This window comes from Medicago sativa, chromosome 1 (assembly GCF_051527215.1).
Source record: "Medicago sativa cultivar Bolivia chromosome 1, Bolivia_mono, whole genome shotgun sequence".
NCBI lineage: Eukaryota > Viridiplantae > Streptophyta > Magnoliopsida > Fabales > Fabaceae > Medicago > Medicago sativa.
The window spans coordinates 13,315,057-13,335,813 of record NC_140749.1 but is presented as its reverse complement, the minus strand read 5'-3'; the positions used below and the strand labels follow the sequence as shown (position 1 = coordinate 13,335,813).

Here is a 20,757-nt window from a genome sequence, read left to right as displayed (position 1 = left end):
AACTCCGGAAAATATTCCACTATATTAAAGAATATTACAATGCTCCCTCTACTCTCTTACACACACAAGAGATACAATATAGCATTTCATGTGATACCCACTCGTATTCAAATGTTGTTGTTTTACAACACCTACAAGTTATAGAGATGATATTCATCCGTTGTATTTTCTCACTCTAGATTTACTCAACACTCTATTTTTCTTCTCACACACTTCTACACACAGAAGCTTTATATTTTCACTTCTAAATAGAGTACTTAGCTAAAACTCCTTTCATCTTAACCAGAGTTAACTTAAAACTCAATAGAAGTACTATTTTGCAACATTTCAAAATCACTATAACCGTATTCTTACTAGAAACTTCCATTTTCAATTTCATTTTCTTTCCTTGTTCTTCATGGCATACGACATCATTTTCCAAAATTATGTTCTTCACGTTCATATCATATACTTAAATAGATTCACATTTCACACTTCGATCGGTCTCATATTTCCTTCGATTAAAAAACTCTCAAGTGTGTGTCCTAACTACAGAGGTTGTATTGAATTGAGATTTCAAGAGATTTTAAAAGACTTTGTTGTAAATATAGAGATTTGGATGGATTCTTTAGTGAAGTGGATTTTTGTGAGACTTTTTAGTTGAAACAAGTAATATCATAAAATCCCATTTACTTAAGATATGGTAGCAAATGTTCCCATGCCCCCATAACAAGACCATTGAAACATGATTTCTCCCTATCGTGAAATTTAATCAATTCAGGTTGAGGAGGATATTTTTCTTGAAACACTAAGGGCTGAATCTTAACAACTACGTGAATTGTTTCATCCTCCTCCCTTGGGGTTTCAACAACACTAACTACTTCTAAATCTACTACTTCTACTTCTAGAACTACATCTAAAACTATAATATATTTTTCTTCCACTCTTTCATCAAGACATTGATTAGTGTCTAACTCTTTATTATGTTGTTCAACCACTTTTTCCATAGAGTTCTCTTCTATTTTTAGGTGATCTATGATTGCATTGAGATGAGACTTTATGTTTTTACTTGAGACATGATATGCCTCAATACTTTTATTGATAATTGCTTGACTATTTTGATTTTTTCATGAAATAGTTTAGCATAAGAGTCAAGTTTTCTACTAACTCCATACTCTCTTCCGTTGGTTCAACTAGTTCCTCCATATGGTTCTTTTGGTTTAGATTTTCAGAATTATAACCAATGATTGAATCTAGTTGAGCTGCATGCCTATCCAAAGAATCGTTGGTTTCAACAAAGAGAAATTCAAGTGTATGGTTTCTTTCAAAATAAAATTCATCTTGAACTTGGGGATATGATTCACAAGTGGAATTTCTCATGTCATAGCCAACATTTGGCATTTTCATGAACATGAAATTTGTTCCATTGTAATCGCTTATATGCTCATCCCCATCATATTCAAAATTTTGTGGTTGAACCTAATTTTCTTCAATAGAGTTAAAAGACCAATACCTCATAGTTGGAGTGAATTTTTTTTCCTTCACAAAAACAACCAACTAAGCAAATAAAACACAATATAAACAGAATACAAAACAGAGAAAAAAATTGACCAATAAGGATCTTACTAATATAAACTAAGAAATATGAAATTAACTTAGAATAAACCACTTAACAATCCCCGACAACGGTACCAAAAACTTGATGCTAAGAAAATATTTACCTATTCTCCAATGCATACAAAGTGCAAGAAAATAATGTCGCAACAACTAATAAAGAGTAAGTAGAGTATCGATTGCACGAGGATTGTCGTGGATAAGTTCTAAATATTTCCAGATGCTAAGTTTAACTATTTAAGACCCAAAAAGACAAATAAAAAGGACAAGGTTCTAAGATAGTAAAATAATAAAATGCAGAAGTAAATAAAGCATGTAAAAAGAAATTAGAGATTCAAGTGAAAAGTGTGGTTTAAACTAGGTTCAGTTATGAAAAAACATTACTACGATTTACAAATTTATAGCTTGGTACAACTCCTGTGACTCTCAGAGCTATAGCCGGTTCAAAGCATCTTTAGCTACTGAGATTCACCGTGCTATATACCTCACCGACTTCATGGCAACCAATTGATCTTAGGGAGTGTTACCTCATCCACCATGTTAAGACCGTAACGACACATCGTTCAGAATGCAAAGATTCATAATTTTAGTTGTACGATTACATAGAACTTAAGATGCAACGGTTGCTAGGCTTAGGTGCTCGCTTGTTCCTCGCGAACAATATTAGGATCACGAGCCCTTTTATCCTATGACAAGAGTCCTACCAAGAACTTAGCACTTAGCTATAGCTTCATATAGCTTCCAGACTCTTCTATGGTCAATCCTTTCACCGGTCAGTGCTTAAGGACAAATTCATATCTGACAAACATGTTCCACTCCCATACCCTGTTGGGATCAGATAGCTATAACATTAGAAATAAAAATGACCAGATGCTACTTCTAATGATTTTGAGTCAAAGCAGTTTGTTAGAAAGAAGCTCGGCGCTGCAACCTTATATATCACAAGTAAATAAATGTCATAACCTTAGCATGTCTAAACCACAACAAGGGGTTTAGCTCATGGTGAGTTGAACCTTAGAAATGATAAAAGATAAAATCATAATTGCATAAATCATCATATAAGGTTAAAGTTTACCAAAGAGAAAGTACAATCCTTTGAGGATGAAGGTTAGTTCTTTGCAGATCTCCCTTAATAATTTACTTTAATGACTCTAGAATTCTAAGATTCTAACTACTATGCTTTTAATATGGAATGGATGAAGGTGTGAGATGGAGAAGAATGATTTGAATCTCTAATGGTTGCTAGGGTTGATTGGAGGCTATTGCCTCCAATCTCTATTTTATTTAGCACAACACACTACTAGCACACACTTGCAAATTAGGTCTTGTTCAAGTCCTTTCTTATCCTTTAGTGCCCTTTCTGGTCTTTTTCATGGGATGGTCCTTGCCTTATCAATTAAGCATAAGAATAAACCTTATCCCTTTTGATGTGCTATTTGAGACTCCCTTATCTTCTTCTCCAAGCACAAGATAGTTTGGGCCCACTGTAGTGCATATCTAATAAACCAAGTCTGATTCGTCGCAAAGTTGTAGCTTCCTACATCTCCTGGATGCATCCTTCAGTATTATCTCCTCTAAGATGACAACCTTGTCTCTTGGAATCATCATATTCCTTCTTCCTTGTACTAAATTCCTTAGAGCTAGCTCATGTAAACTTAGTCCTTAAGCCTTGCAAATAATGAACCCAAGGTCGTACACTTGTACGACCCATACCGAGAGATCTTCAACGCTATGGCTGTGTTTGGTAATAAAAAAAAGCTAGCTTATAGCTTGTTGGACTAGCTTATAAGCTTGTTGGATCAAAATGTGTCGTGTTTGGTAACAAGCTTTTCTCGTGAGCTTATAGCTGTTTTTGAAAAGCTATTTCAAGTAGCTTTTTAGCTTATAGCTTATAGCTTCTTATAATTTCTTCCAATTTTGACCTTGTTTATTTCATTTTATTTTTTTAAAATAAAAAAAAACCACCCACACGTTCCACGTTTTATAACTTACGGCATCCCACCTCACAACTAGTTATATATTGGTAGTGTTTTATTGTTCACTATTTTTTAATGAGCTTGCATTCAATTCATATAATATTTAATTTTAAATAAAGCATGTAATAAATAAATAAATAGTGAATTAGTTAAATAAAATTCGTTAAAAAATGAAAATTCGTCGAATAAAAAATGTCAATTGAATTCATAAAACACATTTATCATTGTGAAGATGAAAATAATTTCAAATAAAATTAAATAAATAAAAACAAATACATTAAGTAAAAAAAATTACATATATATTTTATAAAAAAATAAATAAACAAGCATATCCTTTTATGTCATTTTATATCTATCAGCTACTTCGACAACTACCTTTACCAAACACTTTAATTTTAATAAGCTAGTTTTTTCAGCTATAAGCTATCAGTTATCAGCCATCAGCTATAAGCTAGCTTTTCAGCTATCAGCTAGCTTATCAGCTATCAGCTAGCTTATAGCTTATTTTTACCAAACACACCCTATAGCTCAAAATTCCTTTCCAGTGCTATAGCTTCTTACATCGTTATCATGCTTCCCAGGGATGTAGCTTTGAACATCTTCTCATGACTTGTCATTCAAACCAACACTAGAAAGTAAACATACTTAAACAATAAAAGACTAATTTAACTAAATAGGCTTTGCATGCACTCGAGGATCACATATAATGGGAGACTAATTGATTGTGACATTCAATTATTTAGAGATTTTTTTTGACATTTTTTAAAAAAATCAAAATCTATTTTGTGTTTGCTTACTGTAATAAAATCATTTAAAAAAATAGTTTGATGAGTGTTAAAAGAAAATTATTTTTACAGTTATTTTGAAAGTCTATTTTGTTACAAAAGACACAAAAGGGTAAAAATATGTTGAGATGTCAAATGATTAGGATGTAACAAAATTGTGTTTTTCTGGTTATTAACTTTCATATATAAAGAATAAAAAATAGACTATTGATTGATATTATTGATGATTAGAAAATTTTAAAATATTATAAGTAGTTTGTTGAGATATTTATGCTACATAAATATTAAAAATAAATTAAAACTTAAATAAAATATTCAGTTGTTCAGGTCAAAATAATATATGAAGTTTGTTGAGATATTTATATCAAATAAAATATTAGATTTAGAAAACAAAAAAATAAAAATTCTTTTATTCATATTTAATTCATGTTTCGTTAAAAAATTCTAATTTTTTTTGGAAGAGATTCTTATAATATTCTAAACATTTGTGAAAAATTTGATTAAAAAATATGAAGTATAAACATGAACTGACTTAAAAGGAGGGACTAAAAAAGGACATTAGTGTCGCAATTATCAATAATAAATTTTAAGGAATAAATTCTACATAACTTCAATTATTTTATAATAATACTTTTTTTTTGTATAAAAAATTATTTTATACATTCATATTCACAATTATTTGTCCTTGTGAGCTTAACTCAGTTGGTATGGACAGTGCATAAAATATGCAAGGTCTGGGGTTCAAACCCCGGCCACCACCAAAAAAAAATCACAATTATTTGTACATACCTTAATATCACTAATACTCGTATGCCGGATATTCATATGAATGTGAGAACGACGTAAATATCATTTTTATCAAATAGAGAAGGTTAAGTTCTATGTTTATCTGTGGACATCCATTATCGTCTCCGATAATAGTATAGTAACAACAACAATGTAAAAAATAAAGAATAATGAGGAAAAAAAACATAAACATAAGAAAAATTATACTGAAAGGGGAATAGTCAAATATAAATATTATAAAGTAGGAAAAAAAATCCTAATAAATAAAATGGTTGAAGAGTGTTGGGAAAAAAGAATGCAAGTTGAAAGAATAATAATTATTTATGGAAGAAATATCAAATTATATTACGGTATGAATAAAACGCGTACAAAAGCGTGAGAATAATATAAGTTGTTAGTTTCCATGGAAAAAATATTATAAGTGGTTATAGAGGAAGTTGTTCCATGAAAAATAAAGGAATTGAACAAAATAAATTATGTTAAAATAAAATTAGAGTGTGATGAAAAAAAAAAATTGAACGGTAAAATCAAAGTAGATATGAATTATTTGTAGATCCTGGGTATTTTATTTTAAAAGAAACCTATAACAAACAGATACAATGCTTTTAAAATAATTTTTTTTAGTTATAACAAACGGGCCCATAGAACTTGTTTGTTAAGGATTTGAAGAAAAAAAGATTGTGACACATTCAATTATTTAGAGATTTTTTTTGACATTTTATATCAAAAAAAAAAATCAAAATATATATTGTGTTTGTCTAGTGTAATAAAATCATTTAAAAAAAATAGTTTGATGAGTGTTAAAAGAAAATTATTTTTACAGTTATTTTGATAGTCTATCTATTGACAATTATTTCCTCTCCTCTCTCCTTTATATGATTTCTTGTTACAAAAGACAAGCAATTTTAAAATCGTTTACTTGAAAAATTGAATTAATAAAACAGATTAGTAACCGATGACGTGGCAAAATCTTATTGAAAAAGCGATTCATCAATCATAAGAAGCAGCAGCAATGTTAGAATTTTCGTTGAAAAGAAAAGAAATAAGAAAATAAGGAGAATAACGGTGGATTATGAGTTGATTTGAACAAAAAGTAATGATTAAGAGGAGATGATGGTTGATTATAAAGTTAATGAGAGGTTTGGGATAATCAGAGAGAGAGAGAACGAAACGATAAATATCACCACCGCTCACCGTTCACCACCGCTCTTGAATCCACGGCACTATGTTTAGATTAAGTTTGAAAGCTTTATCCTCAAATTCCAAATCATCTTCCTCCTCCATGGTTCCTCACCCTTTCCCCAATCATAGGTTTCAATTTAGGGGAGAAAACCCATTTCAGGTCAAGGATAAGGAGGAGAAGCTAGCTCATTTCAACAACATGCTGAAGATGGACCCATCACCCCCTATCATAGAGTTCAACAAGGTAATCGATCCATTTATCAAAGCTAAAGATTACAACACTGCTTTCTCTTTGCTTCAAAAGATAGAATCTAGTGATAGGGTTTGGGCTGATACCACCACAATGAACATGACTATCAATTTGTTTGTGAAATTGAAGAAAATGAAATTTTCCTTTTCTGCTTTCTCCAAAATCATTAAAAAAGGTTTGGAACCTGACTTATTCACTTACAATACTCTCATACGGGGATTGTGTATCAAAGGTGATTTGTCAGAGGCAACAGGGTTGGTTTATCAATTGTCTCGTGAAGGATTCCAGTTTGATGATTACACTTACTGTACCCTTATTGATGGACTTTGTAAGATTTCGGAAACACACACCGCAATCCAATTACTGGAGGATTTGTGTGAAAATAAACTCATAGAACCTAATGTTGTAATGCTGAGTACCATCCTTGATAGCCTCTGTAAGCAAGGCTTTGCTGAAGTTGCTTATGATTTCTTTAATAAAATGGGTTCATTTAACATCGAAGCTGATGTTGTTTGCTATAATACACTCATTCATGCATTTTCAGTTAGTAACCCATCTAGATCTGATGACTTGTTAAAGGAGATGTTTGCTAAGAATATTCGTCCAAGTTTGTTCACCTTCACTATGGTGATTTGTGCACTTTGTGATCAAGCCAAAATGGCTAGAGCCACATCTCTTGTGGTCTTGATGTTGAAGCTAGGTATAGCCCCTGACACTGCCACATATGCTGCCTTAATTCATGGTTTTTGCTCAATAGGAGAAATTGAGAAGGCTGAAGAGGTTTTGAATACTATGGTACGCCTAGGGTTTTATCCAGATCTTCCAATCTTCAATGTCTTCATCAACAGCCTTTGTAAACTTGATCGCATCGAGGAAGCACAAAAGCTTCTTCAGCAGATGGTTGACATGGGGCCTCACCCTGATATCATCACCTATAACTCTTTTCTTCAAGATCTGTGTCATAAAAGGAAATTTGAGGAGGCATATGATTTAATTATGAAGATTGAAAGTGAAGGTGTTTATGCTGATTTATGGACCTATAATATTTTACTTGATGGGCTTATCAAGGGTGAAAGGTTCTCTGATGCAATGTTCATCTTTGATGAGCTTTTGGCTAAAGGTTTCCCTGTTAATACAATCACGTACAATACCATCCTCAATGGTATGTGCATGGAGCACAAATACACTGATGCTTTGCTTTTGTTTTCAGAAATGAATCATAAGGAGGGTTGCAAGCCCGATGATGTTACTTTTCAAACTCTGATTCATGCTCTCTGTGGTGAACACACAAAGGATGAAATACTAGAACTTCTCAATCAACTGCTTGACAGAGAGAGTTAGTTTGGTTCTGCAAATTACCTTGCATTTCATTGGAACTTCCACGCACAACTATGTTTAGGTTCTACAACAACTGGTAAGCTTTATCTAGCGTTATTTGTAACTGAGTTTTATGCTTAAGATTTCAGCCTAAAAATGTGGTTCACACTTTTCTTTCTTAATTCTGTTCAATTACATATCTCATGATTTTCTGTGTGATATTTTGACTACTTATTTGAAAATGAGATTAAATGGTGTAAGCTTTAATCGGAAACTTTATTAGATCTGACCAGTTTTCAGTGTTTGTTTTGTTAATAGGAGAAGCTCAGATTATTTGAAAATGAGATTAAATGGTGTAAGCTTTAATCAGAAACTTAATTAGATCTGACCAGTTTTCAGTGTTTGTTTTGTTACTAGGAGAAGCTCGGATTATTTGAAAATCGAGATTAAATGGTGTAAGTTTTAATCGGAAACTTTATTAGATCTGACCAGTTTTCAGTGTTTGTTTTGTTACTAGGAGAAGCTCGGATTATTTGAAAATCGAGATTAAATGGTGTAAGTTTTAATCGGAAACTTTATTAGATCTGACCAGTTTTCAGTGTTTGTTTTATTACTAGGAGAAGCTCGGATTATTTGAAAATGAGATTAAATGGTGTAAGCTTTAATCGGAAACTTCATTAGATCTGACCAGTTTTCAGTGTTTTTGTTAATAGGAGAAGCTTGGATTATATGCATGTTCCTTGTACATAAGTTCTGTAAAAATCATATAATAATTCCTCTAAAACTGTCTTTGTTCACTGTCCTTATTCTTCGTGTTAGAAAGCTTTTACTTTGAGCAGAAATAGGGTCCAAGTGTTATTAGAAAGCTTTTCTGTGTTTTCACCAAAACTTTATATACATATGAGGGTCTTAGTGGTGTTAGAAAGCTTTTACTTTGAACAGAAATAGGGTCTTAGTGGCGTTAAAAAGCTTTTACTTTGAACAGACATAGGGTCTTATTAGAAAGTTTTTCGCTTCGAACGAAAATAGGCTTCAATGCAGGCACTTAAAAGCTGAACTTTATTCACGACATGTATCAGTTAGTGTGTAGCTGCCAACGGGTAGTTGGAGCTGTTGTTAGGTTGGTTTGGTAAGGTCTTTGGAGGTCCCGACATGGAGTCTTCGTAGGTTGAAATTAGAGTATGTAAAGGTAACGTCATGGAGATGGGGTCTTCATAGGTTGAACCCCGGTTTTTGTTTTGCTGCGGTTTGTGTTTGGCAGGTGGGGCTCTGCTGGTTTTTTGGGGGGTTTTCTGGCGTATCAGGGGGTGTGTTGTTTATTAGACAGGAAGGTCTTTTTGTGTGTAGGGGAGGGGGAGGTTTAGTGTTCGTAGGTTGAAAGTAGAGGATGTAAAGGTAACGTCGTGGAGATGGGGTCTTCGTAGGTTGAACCCCGGTTTTTGTTTTGCTGCGGTTTGTGTTTGGCATGTCGTTTTGTGTGTAGGGGAGGGGGTGGTTTAGGTGCTTGCTTCTGTGCTAGCGTACGAGTTGCGGTTCAGGTTCAGGATGTATTTTATCTGCTATTGCTCATATAATAACTCACTATATTTGGAATGCATGTAATATAATTGAATTCATCCGCTGTTTCTATGAATGGTAATAATGTTTCTCTTGGATTTTTAATCACAATCTGTTAAAATGTAGAGTATTTGATTATTATAGTTGGTACACAAATATTTTGCTGTTCGTTACCAGATTTCTCTTGGTTAGGCTGTTCAATGTCTGTAGAGATTAAACATGTGACACATGAATTGGATTTGGAGAATTACTTGTTGTTTCCCATGCTTTTTCCACTGTTTTTGGTCCTCCTTACAGTTGCCAATTCTCCTTGTGAACTCACAAGGCCAGAAGGCGAATAAGGCCACTAGTGGTAGACTTAGGTGATTGATGTGTTGTGTTTTGTTTTCTATTATTTTGTTCATTGAACTTGGAGCATCGGATAGTTTGCTTTCATGTGGAGTTATTGGTGGCCGACGTTCACTGATTTCAGAGGAATACAATAGGTATTTTATATGAAACTAATAGGCTTTGATTACTGCCATGGGTTAAATGGTGTTGTATATTTGTATTCCAGTGACATTGTGATATGGTCATTCTGAAATTAAAACTGTGATCACTAGACAGATATTGTATATATTTATGTTTATGAATGAATATATTATCTTTCTATAATCCACAATTTGTGTGTAAATAATGTATTTTTATATGTTAAGGCTGTTTTGTTGCTCTTTGACTTAGTAATGTGTTTACTAAGAATCACATTCCACACACAATCAGCACCCTCCTACGTTTGGGATTCAAGAATGTGAGTGATTTCTCCTTGAGATGCTTATCACAGCATTTGTACCCATAACCTGTGTTGGTTGTGCTAAATTAAAAAATCAAACTTGGATATTTATCAAAGTGAAATCAAATTGGGAGATCTTATTGTGTTGGACTAAATTCACTCACTCTCTTGCAACAAGTTTAAATATTTATTAATCTTCTTACTTTAAAAGCTTGTAAGGTTTAGCTAATGCTTTACCCTAATTACATGCCTACTTTCCCTCCTTAACTAATTAACCTAGCTTACATGAGAAGCTTTTACACATGTATTTAATTGCTATTGGCTAACTCTATTCTTATAAAAAAAAACTAAACATAGCTTCCTTTGGAAGCTTTTAGACGTGTAGTTAATGCCATACACCCAATAGCCTTGCTAACTTTTGTATTCTCAATTTGAATTTGGGAAATGTTAACTTGTGCCCTTAAGGCACAAGTTAATGATTCAAATATAGAAATTTTTTATTGAAATGTGTGCATTACATTTAATATTTAACTTTTTAATGAATTGAATGCACAAAATTTTAGAAAACATTTCTTCTTTTGGGTTTCTTAACGTGTGCCCTAAGGGCACAAGTTAACACTACCCTTTGAATTTTTATTTCCCTCTCCCCATAATTAAATTGACCCTTCTATCAATGAGTGTGATTTTCATATTGGTCCACTATATATACACGTGCATGATACTATTTTATTCACCCACTTAACGCTAAAACATACTAATCAATTACTCCCTCCGTTTTAAAATGAGTGTCGTTTTAGCCAATTGCACATAAATTAAGGAATGAAATAAAGTAGTCAAATGTCATAGCAATTTTACCAAATTATCCTAATCAATTATTAGTTTGTTTTTCATTAAAGAAAAAATAATACTTTGGTAGTAGTGTAACATAATATTAATTGAAGGGTACAATTGAAAATAAAAAGTTATTATTGCATTGAAAATCGAAAATGACATTCATTTTGAAACAAATTTTTTTGGCTAAAGCGACACTGATTTTGAAACGGATGGAGTATATTATATACAAATGCACGTAGAAAACTCACAACTGTCCCTGCTTCAACATTCTTAACTTCACTGTAATTTCCTTTTATTGGAGGGTAACATGGTAATAATTTTTGAAATGGGATAACCCTGAGTTTTTTACCACACTTTCACCTTTTTACCCTTTTCATTACACTGTTGATTCAATTTAATAAAGGGTACATATGTAACAACCACTTCTATTAAATTTGTCACATGAAATGATTCCTTCTATTTTTCTGCAAGCGGGTCCAGCTACAAAATTTCATCATTTCGCGGGTCCAGCTACAAAGCACAAAGCAATGGTCTAATGTTGGTTACAACAAAGCATGGTTTCATCATTTTGCATGCTTTCACGGTTCCTACAAAGCACAAACCAAGCTATTTCAAATTCAAACTTCACATACTAAAAATTTCCCTCTCTTCTTTTTCTTTATAATGAGATCTTTCCATAACATTTTATCATTCACTCATTTCCAAATGTCTCAACTATGCTCTTTCTCATTCATTTCTTTCCTGCATATTTCTTTACCAAAAAACATCATGACTTTTTTGAATTCAAAACTCATATATGCTAACACCACTTTTCATACATATTTCTTTTTGTAGATTTAACAGGTTACAAAAAATCTACAAATATGGAGAGATTCTATCTTCAAATAAATGGTAGTGTTACTAACTTTATTTCACATTTCAAAAGTTAAAAGTGTTTTCTAACATTTCATTGATTTATTTTGCAGAAAACTTTAAAGTTCTTCATTCTTCAGTCGCTATAAAAATAAGTTGTTCATTTTTTAACTACAATTTTTTGCAGAAAAGTATGTCGCTAATATACTTGAAAAATATTATATTTTGCAGGAAAAGATGAATGAAGTTCTTATCACTTCAACAATCTACCAAAAAGACATGCTTCAACCAAAACAAATAATCAACCAAAAGAAAGTAGATGAAGTTAATGTTGGTTGTCTATCTTAAATGTAGAAGATTAGCAGCAAACAAGAATACCAAATGAATATGATTAACAATAATAATGTTGGTATATTATTCTCTAACAAGTGTCATTTTATTATGCTGGAAATTCCACAATATGAGAGAGGGGCGTGAATGGGTGAATGAGGGTGAGTCAAAGTAGTGTTAAAGTATTATAATAGATGTAATGATATGGGCAAGTAAGATACATCAGGTGAGTTTATTATAAATTTAGTGAAATGATATGGGCAATGGTATGGGCAATAGTAGTGTTAAAATATATTTCAGACTAAGACTTGGAACATAGTCATGTGGTTCATTTATCAAAACATGAACGAAAAAATATCAAAATAATGTGAAAGAATGCTCCAGGGGAAAAGTTGTTAATTTTTATTAATATATTAATAAAATTTATGTGGGTGTATTACTATATATTAATAAAAATATATATAAGTTTATGTTTGTTTTATGGAAACTATATATTGATATAATACAAATGAGTATATGAACTATATATTGTTTTATGGAATATGTGATTATATATTTATTTATAAAATGTATTTTACGATAATATTATATAATACATTTATTATGAATTTTTACGGGATGTTTATTAATATTTTTCACACTAAAACATATTAGTAAATTAAAACTATGATTTAGTTATTGTCGCTTTTAATTTTGGTCACTGCTATGCTTGCTAGTAAGGATGTATTTTGATTGATTATTGTTATGTCATGTAATTCAAGTACTGATTCTGCTGTTGTTATACTCTTTTTGCAATTTATTTCCGCTATTGGACCCGGGCGGAGCACGGGTCGATGTCCTAGTTAGTTAAATTAATTACAGAGTTGGAAGAACCCACATTGGTTGACCTGGAGGTGTTGGATTGAATCACATTAAAACTACGGCACAAATATTTATTAATTAGTGATTGAATCACATTAAACCCATAGGTTGATCTGGTTATTTCAAAGTAACAAACAATATCGTTATGAAAGACAATAAACAAAACAAAACTTGGAAGAGAGTGCTGAACAAAATTGAGAAGTAGTATTATAGCATTGACTTTAAGCAAAGGATGATAATATTGAACTGTACTTTAGGATTGTAACAAAATTAAAACTTATTGCTTATTTCCTTTTTCGCCATCTTAACAAATGTCCACCATATGACTAAGTTCCAGTTGACTTTTTTATGATAATATAGTTGTTGAGATCATAAGATATACTCCCTCCGTCCCATAATACTTGACATAGTTGACCTTATTATGCATGCCAATGCATAATTTTGAGCTTAATTATCTTGAATAATATGTTAGAAAACATTATGAAAATTTGATATTTTGAAAATACTCATCGAGACAAATCTAAAGACATCTTATATGATATTATTTATCTTTGTATATTAGTAGAAAAATATGGTAAAGTAAATTTGGTCAAAATTACATATTTTTAAGTGGGTCATCTATTGCGGGACTGAGGGAGTAGTAATTAACTTAATAATTTACATATTTAATTATAATTTGGGATTATAGATAAATTAATATTAATAAGAGAAAACAATGTCACCAATGATAGTCAATAGTATGAGCATTAGACTTGGCGAAAAAGAGTGGATAGCCGATAAACTAGTTTGTACAAATTTCTATACAAACTTATATCTTGAATTTCTTAACATGTGGATGCTAGAAAAACCCTATTTTAATACAAAGTTATATATTTCATATTTTATCTGTCTTTGTTTTCATATAGTTTTACCTCAAAAACAATTGAATAACAATTTTTTTTGTCATTCCGTATGTTTTAAAATTCTTCATGCCAAACCAAAAAAACTACATAAACAAATGTTAAACAATCTCTCATGACTCACGAAAGAGAGACATTCATGGAAAGACATTAGAAATTTACCTTTAGTAGAAACTTGCTAATTTCATGAGAATATTAAAGGGTTTTGTTAACGAGCGTCCTTGAGGCACTCTTTAAGCATCTCAAATATAGTAATTATTCTTTAAAAAAAGTCAATTATTACAATTTCAATGCATTCAATACACAATTTTCATTTAAAACTTACTATTTAAAGTGCTTAAAGAGTGTCCGTGGACACTCGTTAACATTTTCCAATATTAAATAAACTGGACAAATAAATTTAATTTTTCATTTAAAACTTACTATTTAAAGTGCTTAAAGAGTGTCCGTGGACACTCGTTAACATTTTCCAATATTAAATAAACTGGACAAATAAATTTAATTTTTTTAGTCCTGCTCGCACAAACTACATTTTCAAGAGGCAACATCTTTTATTTTAGTCTAGGTTTAACAACTTCTTAGGGAGAAGGATTTAAGTAACAGTTGTGCAAATAGAGTGGATTATGGTAGATTTAGTGTTGTGTTTTTCATTGTTTCCATATCTTAATTTTTTTTCTAAGACTAAAAATCCTGTATTTGTACGAATTGGTACCAATATTGTACCCGTATTCATGAAAAGCAGATTTTTGCCTCGTAAAGTCTTATAATGCCTTTAATTCTTATTTAAACACACACATAAAAATATATTTTATTTAATTCTTTAAAAATTAAGTATTACTAATTATCTTTTCTTTCCATATTTTCTCATTATTGTATGTGTGTCTAAAATTGATGTGTTGAATATGTGTTCAAGTAAGTATTTTCCATCTTATGTTGTTATTCGTTAACTTCCAAAGTGTATAAAGTGCACAATCTTAGAACTCAACGAGTGGAGAATGGATGTTGTAAAACAACAATTAAATTGACTTTTCATTTTATAAGATAAAATATTTTAAATCATTATCCTTTAAAACTAACAAAATCAAGTTCAGCATGGACTCATAAAACAGGACCCTTAATCTAAAGAACAAGATGATCAAGTAGTTGTACCAACAATTACCGAAGAAAGTTAACATGGTTAGATGGATGTAGCACAAGAAGAAAAACTTCAAAAGATTTATCCCAAGCCATTAGAAGGTATCAGAAGCTTTGTATGATAAAGACTTGGCTTGGAAGAATTCTCATACGGGTTGTAATAAAGTTGCTGTAATTCTGCAAAGGCTGAGATAAAGAATAATTATCTAGTTGTGCAGAGAAGTTGTGAGACAGATATTCAGGTTGTAAGTTTGGAGAGTTTGAAGGTAAAAAGAATACTTATATTGGTGCCTTGTATTTCGGCCTCTCGTTTCTGCTTACGGCATCGACCATACAATTATGTGATGGAAAGCTGAGAGGTAGTTACATTTCCCACCCTAAGAGTTTCTCACACGTGCTGTTCGAATTCTAAAATCCGAAATCTTTTGACGTGTTTTGGAGGATTTTATAGGATGTTTATGTCATTCAGATTCTATAATCCAAATAGCATAGGACGAGCGAGAAACTCAATAGGGTGGGAAAAGAAGATGCCAACCCGAAATTGCATAAGTAGCAAATGGAAGAAAACAGATCAATAATGAAAAACAAATTATGTATTATTTCGGGAAATCAAAGGAAAATACAGCAGAATAAAAAAGTCTGTAGAGCTAAGCTCCTTTAGAGAACCAATACTTTCTATCCCTAACAAACTGAATGGTTTTACTCGACAATTTTTTGCCTTCCACCCATCATTCTTATAACCAAATTTTGCTTACACAGTTCATTCTCCACTTCTCTCCTATGACTCTCAAATACACGAATATTCCCATTATGTCCTCTATTTCTCTGAACATGAATTCTACACACCTCTCTTCCAGGGTCCTAATACCATGGTTCAATCATTAGAGGATTACATTACATACAATTATACGTTCCCACAAATTTATTTAGTGAAGCTGCAACTTAACATATTCTGTGTACATCTAAAGCCTAAAGGCACAGGCAAACAATGGAACAAAACCCAAATTTTAACTGTGACGAATCATGTCATATCTATGGATGGGCATAGCAAAACATTGCTACCAAACCCAAATTTTATCTGTGTGATATCTGTGTCGTGTGTACAAGAGCTAATCAGATGCATGAACAAACAACCTTTGAAAAGTTCCTCGCTGTGGAAGAACAATCACATAAAGGAACGCATCCTAGGCCTGGTTATAGACTGTGCTCCATCAACATATATGGTTGTTCCTGTCATGTAGCATGACCCATCACTGATTAGATAGATGACTGTAGAAGCTAGATCATTCTTAACATCAAGCCATCTCTCAAGTGGTGCTGCCTCTTTCACCAACTTCTCTGCCCTTTCCCTTCCCACCGATAATGGGAATTCATCTTCCAGGTGAAGGCCTCTTGCAATAGCATTAACTCTGATCTGGTACTTACCTATCTCCATAGCCGATGCCTGAACAAAACAAATTGATAGCCTCAACTTTTATAGCAGATAATAAGGTTTGAGTTGAAACTTGAAGATAAGATTAAAGATCACCAGACTTTCTAATATTTCCAAATATGAAAAGCAAGTAAAAGCTTTCTTGAATTGTGCAATAGCCAATTTATACTTAATTAAGCTACAATAATCTATAACAGAGAAACTGCACAGGACATGGCTTGCATATGAGATATTGACTAATCCAACCGCAGGATAAAATTACAGAAGTTTGAACAGATAGTTAGGAACTTCAAGTACTAGTATTGGCTTCGGAATAGGCATAATTAAGCCCATAAAAAATTATATCATGCCACATCGATATCACAGCCATAGAAATTCATTTGTCAGCTGTAAACAATCCCAGTTTGACATAATCATCTCAACTGACCAAATAGTACCTTTTTCTTTTGCTTAGCGAAAACTAGTCAGATTAACTCGATTAAACATGCAACTCATATTTTGTCCCTATCTCATTAGTAAGAAATTAAATGTGCATACTGATAAAAAAAAGCCTCAATTTCCTATTACAGTAGAGGATTACCACTCAAAATCAAGGAAGTAATAAGGTGCAGGAAAGCCACTTCGGAGGATAGAGTCACTATTCAAAACAAATTCCTAACATTAAACCTTTGTTACAACGATGCAACTCCAATGATGATAATTAACGGACAAGGTGCGGTGAAACAGAGAGAGAATAAACAGTGCACTCTAGGAGGAGGAGGGGACAACGAATAGAGTCGTCAGTTAGGTGATTAAATGATTGGTTGTAAATAACAGTAGTTGGTAATAAGTTAGGGTAGAGATTAATGGATATGAAAAGAAAAGGAGAGTTCACAATAGAGATAGGTGTTCATTTTGTATAGTAACTGAGATGGTTGCAAGGGAGTTAGCCCTTGAGAAGAGAATTAGCTAGCTTACATATCAACCTGTCCCTTTTAAAGATTTATTATTTCATTTGTTTTTCTCAGAATTCATTTTGATCGAATTCTGATTCCTTTTTACCAATACCCCATTAACCCCGGACACTATATCAGTGCCCATCGTCATCCTTCTCATAATTATTATTTTAACGGCTCATTTTCTAGCATGTAGTGAGAGCATACAATTTTTTCTTATCTCATGCGCAATCCATGCAGAGACAACTCCTAAAAGTATATCTGCTTCTAAATTTCTTGTATTAATGTAGAAAACTAGTCCACCAAGATATAATCCAAATGACAAGTATACCCAACACAAACAATGTAGTAACTGAACTTTCGACCATGAGCCATAAATTAACCAAGCAACACTCACTCTCTAATTGGGTTAAATCAATGTGGGTCCTACATTTTGGAAATGGAACCCACATAAAATGGTGGGACATAAATTGATTTCACCCAATAAGAGAGCGAGTGTTTGAGAGGTTGTTAAAAAGAGAGTGTTGCTAGCATTCCTCTATTAAAGAATTCTTCGGGCTAAATCAGTTTGAAATGTATTTGAAACAAGTATACTAATAAAAGTCAGACAAAAAGTTGATCTTCCATGAAAGTCAAAAGAATTTACAGTACAAACTAAAAAACTTCATCACACAAGGACAACATCATATACAATAATCACCAAGTCATGAAAATCTTCTTATTTAGAGTTTCTTTTTTGGCAACGGGGATTGATAAAAGTAAAGAACAGGTCAAATTTGACCAGCTGATTTTCAAATAAATGACTTGACTATATCATAGTAATGTTATCTGCAGAACAAAAGGATAAATTTAAAACAAAAGTTTCTCATAGATGTTATCTTACCCGAACTAACTGCTGAACTCCAGCCAAGGCTGAGGCATATGCAGCAGCTCCTGGATAAAGCCCTCTTTCTGAACCCATTATCGACGTTATAAATACAATGGACCCACCCTTGTTGAAGTTCCGCATCCTTTGGCCAACAGCCTTTAATAAAAACCATGCCGCCATAAAATTTATCTTCACTATTTTTTTGTACTCACTCTCTGTTAACTCAAGATGATCTTGGATCTTTCCTGTTTCAGATGAATAGAATCCCAATTCGTTCAGCTCATAGATTCACACAAACAAAGTGGGACCATTCTCAAGCAGATCAAAGAAACCAAGGAAAACAAGAAAATAGTCTCTAAATGGTCTAATATTTTGAAATTAGTCTCAATAATGAAAACTGAGCTAAAGTCACATATTATTCATCAAAACAGTCCTGAAGGTGCATACATTAGTTAAACTAGCCTCATAATGCCTAACATGTAGACAGGACTTGGCATTTGGTTCAGCATATACTATACAAGGTTTTCAACAAAATTGATTTGATTAAAATTGAATTTAAAGTCAGATCAAAGATTGTTTCAGTTAGGGTTCCAACTCAGATACTCCGGATCGATTCGATCTTCATTGAATCTCATTAACTACTTGAATCTAAGCATTTGGTTGAAAGCAAGTTTGATCTAAAACTTAGTAACAACCTAATGCAAAAGACTAAATTGCATCACTATATAGCAAAATATGAAAACAATATCAACTTTGATTCAATGAAAGTAACCGACCTCTAAATTTTTGCCAAAATCATGTTAGAGTGTATTGAAAGTGATTTTGAAGGGTTACACAAATCCAAACAAGTCATATTTATCACAAACTTGATAGGTTAAGTTTTCCCAAGCAGAACCACTTTTGTCTTTAAACTTCACTTTAACTCAACAATAAAACTTCACTGTCACCACCAAACTTAGGCCCCATTTGAATAAACAGCTTAATTTTCAGCTTATAGCATAAATGCTTATCATATAAGCTCTTATGAATTAGCCATTTCTATTACACAAGATAAAATAAAGTCAAATTATTTTCGTATAAACTAAAAGATTTTTCATACGCTATCTTGGAAAACTTATGGCGATAAGCTGAAAACCACTTATGAGTTATGAACAATCTCACAAGTACTTATGCTAGTAGATAAGCTCGCATAAGTAAATCCAAGCAGACTCTTAAACTACTCAATCTTGCATTTTAGAGTTTAAAAACACCTAAACTTAGGCCCTGTTTGAATAGATTAATTTGCAGCTTATAAAATAAGCACTTACCATATAAACTCATGAATAAGTCATTTTTATTACAAAAGATAAAATAAAGTCAAATTATTTTCCCTATAAACTATAAGCTTTTTCATAAGCTATCTTGGATAACTTATAACTTAACTTATTACTGAATTTTACAAAATCAAATAAAATAATGGTATTGATTTTACCTTCATAAGAATAACAATTAACAAAAGCATCCAATTTCCCCAAAATTTTACAAGCTTTATCAACCGCATCATGAAAAACAGATTCATTTTCATTCTCCATATCCAATTCAACCACTTCCACAACAGAATCAGTAACTGAATCCGTTATTTTTCGTGCAATACTTCGTAAGCTACTTGCCTCTCCCATCAAAACCACCCTAAAAATACACAAAAAATTTATAAAAAAAAAATGAAAGAAAAATCGAAAAAAAAAATGAAGGTGATCGTAGAGTTTTGAATTTCACACCTGCATCCTTGTTTGGCTAAATTGAAAGCAATGCCATGAGAAATATCGTCGCCATTAGAGGTGAGTAATACTCTCTTTGTTGGATTCGTCATTTTTCGTGAATTCGTTTCAATGCTCACTGGAGTAATAATAATAATACTTTAACATTCTTCGTGAAACGCGCTTCTTTTTATAAGTGATTACTGATTAGTATAATGTGTATTTGTGAAACACGTTCTTGTTTGGCTACAACAAACTTTTTTTTGTTTGGTATGTGTAAAAGTTTGGCTAGGACATGGATAGTTGATAATTTAAAGGCATGTCGCTGTCGCACGAGGAAGTGACTCAAAGGGAGGCTAGTTGATTTTATCTACCAAGTTTGAATTTAAACTTTTCTCTGCTCCTATTTATAAGAAAATGTTCATTAAATAATTGATGTATCTTGTCTATGATATAGATCAAATACATCATTTATACAATGAACAAAAAAAAGTCAAATATTTCTTATAAATAGGATCGGAGGGAGTACATTAATTGTATTGAATTTTTTGCCACTTTCTTGTTTTAGCGATCCAGGCGTCTTTCCACACTCTAATCATGCCTTCTAAAAAATGGTTGTTTTTTGTTTGTGGAGCTAAAAACGTGGAACATGAGTCTTTGA

The 20,757-nt window shown here is 32.1% G+C and overlaps 2 protein-coding genes and 1 long non-coding RNA gene across 7 annotated transcripts; 2 read left to right on the top strand and 1 right to left on the bottom strand.

The window, feature by feature from the left end:
• Positions 1-5,991: 5,991 nt before the first annotated feature.
• LOC146952833 (pentatricopeptide repeat-containing protein At2g18520, mitochondrial-like) lies at positions 5,992-10,104 on the top strand. Of its 5 annotated transcripts, none has more exons than XM_085706413.1 (2): positions 5,992-7,272; positions 7,378-10,104. In XM_085706413.1, the coding sequence occupies exons 1-2, from the start codon at positions 6,366-6,368 to the stop codon at positions 7,911-7,913; spliced, it is 1,443 nt and encodes a 480-aa protein (XP_085562539.1). In that variant the 5' UTR covers positions 5,992-6,365; the 3' UTR covers positions 7,914-10,104. The 5 variants fall into 5 exon arrangements, 3 of the variants coding, with proteins under 3 accessions (XP_085562539.1, XP_085562546.1, XP_085562532.1); XM_085706420.1 differs by having other exon boundaries at positions 5,993-7,008; positions 7,117-10,104; XM_085706406.1 differs by having other exon boundaries at positions 5,993-7,692; positions 7,783-10,104.
• A 1,024-nt stretch (positions 10,105-11,128) lies between these two features.
• On the top strand, positions 11,129-12,753 carry LOC146952832 (uncharacterized). The gene is made up of 2 exons (XR_015025755.1): positions 11,129-11,940; positions 12,133-12,753. It is a non-coding gene; the product is annotated as an uncharacterized LOC146952832 (long non-coding RNA).
• A 2,947-nt stretch (positions 12,754-15,700) lies between these two features.
• Positions 15,701-20,259, bottom strand: LOC146952831 (NAD(P)-binding Rossmann-fold superfamily protein). Its single transcript, XM_085706442.1, has 4 exons — positions 20,118-20,259; positions 19,832-20,028; positions 18,376-18,605; positions 15,701-16,569 (listed from the first exon to the last, which is right to left on the bottom strand). The coding sequence occupies exons 1-4, from the start codon at positions 20,207-20,209 to the stop codon at positions 16,291-16,293; spliced, it is 798 nt and encodes a 265-aa protein (XP_085562568.1). The 5' UTR covers positions 20,210-20,259; the 3' UTR covers positions 15,701-16,290.
• Positions 20,260-20,757: the final 498 nt, after the last annotated feature.